The 9,081-nt window shown below is 38.6% G+C and overlaps 1 protein-coding gene across 1 annotated transcript in view; it reads right to left on the bottom strand.

Annotated features, from left to right (window-relative positions):
• Positions 1-386: 386 nt before the first annotated feature.
• Positions 387-9,081, bottom strand: part of LOC104983141 (olfactory receptor 1013-like) — a 23,125-nt gene continuing 14,430 nt past the window's right edge. The window contains 2 exon segments of the mRNA XM_010832613.1: positions 387-604; positions 607-1,348. Coding sequence (XP_010830915.1) covers positions 387-604; positions 607-1,348 — 960 coding nt within the window.

The following is a 9,081-nucleotide window of genomic DNA, read 5'->3' as shown; positions in this document are numbered from 1 at the left end:
CTTGCCTTGAGAACCCCATGAACAGTATGAAAAGGCAAAATGATAGGATACTGAAAGAGGAACTCCCCAGGTTGGTAGGTTTCCAATATGCTACTGGAGATCAGTGGAGAAATAACTCCAGAAAGAATGAAGGGATGGAGCCAAAGCAAAAACAATACCCAGTTGTGGATGTGACTGGTGATAGAAGCAAGGTCTGATGCTATAAAGAGCAATATTGCATAGGAACCTGGAATGTTAGGTCCATGAATCAGGGCAAATTGGAAGTGGTCAAGCAGGAGATGGCAAGAGTGAACGTCGACATTCTGGGTATCAGTGAGCTAAAATGGACTGGAATTGGTGAATTTAACTCAGATGACCATTATACCTACTGTTTACCAAAGCCTTTGCTAAAGAAATTTTGCTCTATCTAACATTTTCCTCAAGGCATCTTTAACATCTTTATTTCTTAAGCTATAGATCAAGGGATTCAACAAGGGAATCACCACTGTGTAGAACACAGACACCACTTTTTCCCTCTCCAGGGCATAGCTCGTACTTGGCCAGGAGTAAATGAAGAGAATTGATACATAGTACAAGGTGACAGCTGTCAAGTGAAAGCCACAGTGGAGAAGGCCTTCAAGCAGCCTTGGGTGGAGCGGATCTTCAAGAGGGCAGCAATGATGAAGAAATAGGAGGCAAGGATAAGCACGGCAAGAGTGATGACGTTGGAAGCAAGTATGAAATACAGCACAGCTTGGTAGCTTTCCTTCACATCACAGGCCAACTTGACAAGGGGGGGCAGATCACAGAAGAAATCATCAATGACGTTGTTCTTGCAGAAGCTCAAGGTAAATGTTTCACTGGTGATGATGGTTGAGTTCACAAAGCCACTAAAGTAGGCAGCCGCAACAAGACTGGTACATAAATTTGGGGACATGGCCTGGGAGTAAAGTAACGGGTTAGAGATGGCCACACAGCGGTCATAAGCCATGGCAGCCAACAGGTAACACTCGCTGTTGGCCAGTCCAGCAGATAAAAAGAACTGAGCTAGGCAGCCAGCAAAAGAGATGCGCTTGTCGTCAGAGATGCAGGTCATCAGGATTTGGGGGGCATAGACGGAAGCATACCAGAGATCCAGGAATGAAAGATTCCCATTGAAGAAATACATGGGTGTGTGGAGCCGAGAATCAGCACAGATCAGAGAAATCAGGGTGATGTTCCCTAAAACACTGCTGATACATATGATGAGGAAGATATAAAAGAGAACTCTCTGTAACCATGGGTCTGTCATAAATCCTAAAAGTATGAACTCCTTCACCGGGGTATAATTTTTTTTCATCCATTGAGTCTGAGTTTTTTTCATTCCTTTCTGTAAAAAAATGATCAATATGTCATGATTTAAGGTATTGATGTTATTAGCTTCCCCATTATATGTCATTTTAGATTGTTTAAATACTCAAATAATGCATATACCATGTTCATTAAAAAAAATTATTTATGCTGAACTGGAAATTATTCCTGTTAGAAAACTGTTAAATTTTTCTATGCTGCCTTGAAAGACCAGATTATGAACATAATATAGTTTGTCACCATACATTTTTTTCTAATCATTCTCCTTTTGAGAGATGGTGATTTGTTCATCTTCTTTTCTGTTTGCAGCTAGAGTGATTGGGGAGCACGTGGAAGACATAAAAAAGGGAGTTTGCATTTGAGCTCTTAATCTTTGTTTTTGCTAATGAATTACCAGAAGAAGCATACTTTTATTAGTCTGGTCACACTTTGGAATAACCTTGAAAGTGCATTTATGCTAATTTCTTTGAAGGCCATACTTATATTTTAACTTTTTATCCACAAAACCAATAAAATAGCTAAAAATAAAGTTTAAAAATGAATAATAAAATGTATAACTTGAATAATACAATAGGTTTACTTAGAGAATAGGAATTTGAAACCATATCTATGTATGTATGACATTCAAATGCATGCTGAAAGGAAGTGAAAATATTAATCAATGGATAATTGTGTTCAAAATGTGGTTTAATTTCCTATAGAAATGAGAATTAAAAACAAAAACTAAACTTATCAAACTGAATGATTTGGGGGAACGTGGTCAGCAGAATATGGCCCATTAAGATGTTCAAGTTCTTTTTCTTAAAGTTGAAGTTTAGTTGATTTACATTATTACATTAATTTCAAGTGTACAGCATAATGATTCAGCATTTTTACAGATTATACTCTATTAAAGTTATTACAAGATACTTGCTATGATTCTCTGTGCTATACGTTGTATCTTTGTTGCTTATCTATTTTATACATAGTAATTTGTATCTCTTAATCCCATATCCCTAATTTGTCCCTTTACCTTCGTTTCCCCATTGGTAGCTAATTTGTTTCTTGTAGCTGTAAGTCTATTTCTATTTTGCATATATATTCATTTGCATTACTTCTCAAATTCTACATATGTGATGTCATACAGTATTTATCTTCATCTTACTTCACTATTTTCTAGATTAATCTACATTGTTGTAAATGGCAGACTTTCATTAATTTTTGTAGCTCGCAATATTCTGCTATGTACATACGTATATTACATCTTTACCCATTCATCTGTTGATGGGCACTTGCATTGCTTCCATATCTTGTCTTTTGTAGATAGTGCTGCTGGGGACATTGAGATGCACGTATCTTTTCAAATTAGTGTTTTACTAATTGCTGGTACATGGGGGTGTACTTTATGGGGAAAGGATAATTAAGTTAAAAATTAAGAATTTTGAAATAAGAAAGTAATCAGGGTGGGCCCTAAATCCAACCACAAATATCCTTGTAGAAAGGAGGTAGAGGGAGGTTTGACTACAGACCCAGCGAAGGAACAGTGTGACCAGAGAAGCAGAGTTCAGAGTGATATGACCACAGGGAATGCCAGCAACCTCACAAAGCCTAAGAAACAAGAAAGAGAAGCTCCACTAGAGCCTCTGGGTGGATCATGACCCTGACTTTAATCCATTGCCTTTGAGTTCTGAGCTCCAGAACTATGAGAGAATAAATTTTTGCCACTTTACGCCACCCAGTTTATGATCATTTAATACATGAAATTATAGAAGTCAACCTCTAATAGTCTTCTTCCTTTGAAAGTAGAAGCATTTCTGCCGCCAGCAATGGGGGAAGGACCATCTCGGCTTGTCTATGGTACAACTTGAAAGAAACATAACACCATGTAGCACAATCAAAAAAGGGCTAAATTAGGATTTTCATGGTTCTGAACAGGCATGGATATATTTCTGCTATTAGAGCCAAGGCTTTCAAAACCTCTTATACCCAAGAAAAAATAAAATATATATTTTTAGGTGATGAGTGCATGCGTGTGTGTGCATGAGTGTGCATACTCAGTTGCATTTGACTCTTTGTTATCCCATGTACTGTGTAGTCTGCCAGGCTCCTCTGTCCATGGAATCTCCCAGGCAAGAATATTGGAATGGGTTGCCATTTCCTTCTCCAGGGGATCTTCCTGACCCAGGGATGGAACCTGCATATCTTACATCTCCTGCATTGGCAGGCAGATTCGTTACCACTGCACCACCTGGGAAGCTTTAGGTAATGGACTTAAGCTTAAAAATATAAATAATTGCTCTTCTGGAACTGTATCTTTTTGATGAATGAAATCCATAATTTTAATTAAAAATGTTAATGCTACATTTATTATCAAAGTAGAATTTATTCAGAAAAAGCAAATGAGGGTTGGAGTAAGTAATGTTTCAGTTCTTTTAGAATTTCAGGAGTGCCAGGAGCCATGATCCTTTTTAACAAAGCATCTTCCTGGAAGCTGCTTAAGATCAAGAATCAAGAAATCTGGATTCTGATCTGAGTTGGTTGTTGCCATTTGAAATAAAATGATAACCTCTAAAGCTTTATTTTCTCACCTACCTTCTCAATTCAGTGAGACTTTAGTGAAAGTGTTAGTCACTCAATCGTGTCCAACTCTTTGCGACCCCACAGACTATAGCCTGCCAGGCTCCTCTGTCCATGGAATTCTCCAGACAAGAATACTGGTGTGGGTTGTTATGTCCCCCTCCAAGGGATCTTCCCAACCCAGGAATCAAACCTGCATCTCCTGCACTGCAGGCCGATTCTTTACCACTGAGCTACCAGGGAAGCCCTCATAATATATTACACAATAGTCTTATATATATGAAGACACAAAAGAGAGATTTTTGAGATACCCTTACTTGCCATTAATTCTTAGACTTAAAGCTGGCTGCATGCCTTGTTAGAAGGGACACTCAGAAACTTTCTTCCCACAAAATATCTCTCCACATCACTCATTATCAGACCGATTTAAGAGGTAGACAGTTTTGGGGCTGGCTATCCAAAAGAAGCTGAGGTCTTTGTGATCTCCCAGTCCTCTTCTGTTTTAATGTGTTTGCAATCTGTGTCATTCAGTTTGATAATTTAATCAGGTACTTCTTGAGTTATAGTTATAATAGCATAATATGATCCCAAAGAAATGCCTAAACATATTCATCTATATCTATATTTTATACATAAATCTTAGATGTCAAAAAAGAAAAGTGAAATATATATAGAACTACAAGTATAGATGGATATATTATATACAGAAATAGATATAAATATAGACAAAGATATAAATATACATAGAACTAGATTGATAGACATATAAAATTTTGCTCTTTCTCTTAAAGAGCTTCTATCCCATGAACTTCAGAACATATAAAAAGAAACATTTCAAAGTCATGAAAATATTGGCCAATATTAGTATTTCTATACTCTTACCAACATTAAGGATGGATCAGCTTACTACAAGATAAAAGGAGACACTGGGCCACAGAGAGCTGCATGCAGCTACTCAGGGTTTATGAGAAAAAAAAACATCCATAAAGTATACGACTAATTATCTGTTTCACTGAAAAAGAGAAAAAGAATGAAACAAAAGACATTTGAAGGCATTTCAACCTGTCTGCAGTGTGGGAGACCACGTTTTGATCCCTGGGTCGAGAAGATGCCCTGGGGAAGGAAATGGCAACCCACTCCAGTATTCTTGCCTGGAAAATCCCATGAATGGAGGAGCCTGGCAGGCTACAGTCCATGAGATCGCAAAGAGTCAGACACAACCGAGCAACTTCACTTCTTTCTTTCAGTTTTCTTCATCCATTATAACTATAGGAAATAAAACCTTACTGTATTTCATGAAATGGAATTATATTATGATTTGATTATATTGTAAAGTGTTTTGTTTTTACCCATATGGTGATTTACTGACCTTTTTTGCCTGGTCAGCTCAACAAGGTAGTTTCTTTGTGGATTATAAATACTTTCCTCACTTGAATTTCAACTAAAGCCCAAATTTTTTTTTAGATTACCTTAGAACAAAAAGTGCCTTCTATTCACTTCACAGGAATCCTGTTTCCAAAGGTAACAATACTGGGAGAAAATATAAGCCTGAGAATCCCTTTGGGATTTGCTGCTAAAAGCAAAGAACATGCCATGTGCTGTCCTGGTGTCAAGTGACCAATTTTAATGCCAGTTATCTCTCTGGGATGAAGTAGGAAGAGAACTCTCATCATGAATATAATTTACAGTTGATCTGTAAAACCCTTCAGCTTTGTGACTTCCATTCCTGCATTTGTGATAAAAGAAAGTTTGGCAGAAAGGAATACCCAAAGAATCATCAGCACACAATCAATGCTCGAGAATTGTTTGTAGCCCATGGCTCAGCCAGTTAAGAAACTGCCTGCAAGGCAGGAGACCTGGGTTCCATTCCCGGGTTGGGAAGATCCCCTGGAGAAGGGCATGGCAACCCACTCTGGTATTCTTGCCTGGAGAATCCCATGGACAGAGGAGACTTGCAGGCTACAGTCCATGGGGTCAAAAGAGTCGGACACAACTTAGCAACTCAACCACCACCACAATGACAGAGGATGTGATGGTTGCATGGCAACACCAACTCCATGAGTCTGAGTCTGAGCAAACTCCAGGAGACAGAGAAGGAAAGGGAAGCCTGGCTGCTGCAGTCCATGGGGTTGCAAAGAGTCACACACAAATTAGCTACTGAAGAACAATTACAATAATGAAAGAGACCATACAACATCTTTCCTTGCTTCCAATTACAAGAGATAATATCCAAGCAGGACTCAGAGGGAGAGTACAAGGACTACTCTGGAATACATCTGAAGAGTGGTGGATTATGCAAATTTTCATAGCAAGACCTTGGAAGTTTGCCTGGAAGTTATACTAAGGGAGCTGAACACATGGTGAAGGAGGCTAGCTAGCTAGGAGAGGGTAAAAGTCTTACTCCTTTCTGTTTTCACTCCCTGTCCCTGTCAGTGTCACCTTAGAAATGCTTTTTCATTTAATTAGCAATTGTATTCCAGTAGTTTTACATTTGGTTACAGCTTGCAGCTTTTCCTACCTTGGTTGAAACAGCCTTAATTCAGCACCTCAGAGATACAAAGCCTCAGATATGTGGATTCATGTCAATGTATGGGAAAACCACTATAATATTGTAAAGTAATTAGCCTCCAATTAAAATAAATGAATTAAAAAAATTAAAGACCATATGGGTCTCAAGATCTGCATGCTAATGTAAGGGACACAAGTTCGATCCCTGAGTTGGGAAGATCCCTGGAGAAGGGGATGGCAACCCGTTCCACTATTCTTGTATGGAGAATCCCATGGACAGGGGAGCCTGGCAGGCTACAGAACATGGAGACTGTTTGTTAGTCTTTGTCTAACAAAGAGTTAGACATGACTGAGCATACACAAGCACACTGTCTGTAGACATTCCAAATTAAAAAAAAAAAATCTTGCTGGAGATTGCTTTCATAATTTCATAACAGCTTATAATAATATATTAAAAATTTATAAATGGAACTGCTTTTACTTCTATTTCCCCAACTGGAGGGGAGGGGCTGTTTTTTGCCAGCTTATACAATATCCTATATGGAAATCCAAGTAGACTATCTACACGAAAACAGCAGGTTTTGTCTGATTTTTCCCCAGAATTTTCTCTTATATCTATTCTTTCTTTCAGTTTTCAGTTCCTACATCTCTTGTTAAACCTACTGCAACTCATTATCTCAAAAACACCCTCCCCATCTGTCTGCCACATGCTTCATGCTTAGACTACTGTGCTGGCACTAAACTTCTGGGTCCTGATTGCTCCTGCCTTGAATCCTTCCTCCTCACAGCTGCTCTAATAATTCTCTAGAATCTTGTGTCATATTTTTACTCCAGTGCTTTAAAACATATCACATTGTTTCCTCATTTCCTCCAGAATTGAAACAGGTATGACTATGGGTAAGCTTAGGCTGTGTGCCTATTTTAATTCTTGCTATTTCACGAAGTATAAGGATAACACAAATGTGGGCACATAAATGCAAATTTACACAGAGAACTAGAGAGCATCCTTGGACAACACACAACCTTGGAGGGAAAAAGAGATTAATTGTCCAAATCTGATCCCAGAACATGGGAGCAGACAGGGCTGGTTTGTAGAACATTGTGGATCAAGTTTATTATTATTCAGCCATAAGCGAGAGGGAAACCTTGCTATCGGGATAAACCTGGAAAGCATATTGCAAAATGAAAGATCCAGAGGCAGAAAAAAATACTGCAGAATATCACTTATATGTTAAATCAAAACAGTAGAATCCAACGGTGGTTGCCATGGACTGGGCAGTGCTGCAAGTGGGAAGACTTTGGTCCAAGAGGACAGATTTTCAGTTTAAAGATCCAGAAGCTTTGAGGATCCAGTGTACAGTATGATGGCTGTAATAAATAATAGTGCAAGTACACACGTAGCCCATGTTCACTGCAGCACAATTTACAATAGCCAGGACATGGAAGCAACCTAGATGTCCATCAACAGATGAATGGATAAAAAAGCTGTGGTACCTATACACAATGGAATATTATTCGGTCACTAAAAGCAATACATTTGAGTTAGTTCTATGGAGGTAAATAAACCTAAAGCCTGCTATACAGAGTGAAGTAAGTCAGAAAGGGAAAACAAGCATTGCATATTAATGCATACATATTGATTATATTCTTTGCAGCCAAAGATGGAGAAGGTCTATACAGTCAGCAAAAACAAGACCAGGAGCTGAATGTGGCTCAGATCATGAACTCCTTATTGCCAAATTAAGACTTAAATTGAAGAAAGTTTGGAAAACCACTAGACCATTCAGGTATGACCTAAATCAAATCCCTTATGATTATACAGTGGAAGTGAGAAATAGATTTAAGGGACTTGATCTGATAGACAATGCCTGATGAACTATGGATGGAGGTTCATGACATTGTACAGGAGACAGGGATCAAGACCATCCCCATGGAAAATAAATGCAAAAAAGCAAAATGGCTGTCTGGGGAGGCCTTACAAATAGCTGTGAAAAGAAGAGAAGTGAAAAGCAAAGGAGAAAAGGAAAGATATAAGCATCTTAATGCACAGTTCCAAAGAATAGCAAGGATAGATAAGAAAGTCTTCCTCAGCTATCAGTGCAAAGAAATAGAGGAAAACAACAGAATGGGAAAGACTAGAGATCTCTTCAAGAAAGTTAGAGATACCAATGGAATATTTCATGCAAAGATGGGCTTGATAAAGGACAGAAATGGTATGGACTTAAGAGAAGCAGAAGATATTAAGAAGAGGTGGCAAGAATACACAGAAGAACTGTACAAAAATGATCTTGATGTCCCAGATAATCACGATGGTGTGATCACTGACCTAGAGCCAGACATCCTGGAATGTAAAGTCAAGTGGGCCTTAGAAAGCATCACTACAAACAAAGCTAGTGGAGGTGATGGAATTCCAGTTGAGCTATTTCAAATCCTGAAAGATGATGCTGTGAAAGTGCTGCACTCAATATGCCAGGAAATTTGGAAAACGCAGCAGTGGCCACAGGACTGGAAAAGGTCAGTTTTCATTCCAATCCCAAAGAAAGGCAATATCAAAGGATGCTCAAACTACCACACAGTTGCACTCATCTCACATGCTAGTAAAGTAAAGCTCAAAATTCTCCAAGCCAGGCTTCAGCAATACATGAACCATGAACTTCCTGATGTTCAAGCTGGTTTTAGAAAAGGCAG

The sequence above is a fragment of the Bison bison genome, unplaced genomic scaffold (assembly GCF_000754665.1).
Source record: "Bison bison bison isolate TAMUID 2011002044 unplaced genomic scaffold, Bison_UMD1.0 scf7180017861774, whole genome shotgun sequence".
In the NCBI taxonomy this organism is placed as follows: Eukaryota; Metazoa; Chordata; class Mammalia; order Artiodactyla; family Bovidae; genus Bison; species Bison bison.
Note: the sequence above shows the minus strand (reverse complement) of the source record. Positions and strands in the feature narration are given on the sequence as shown.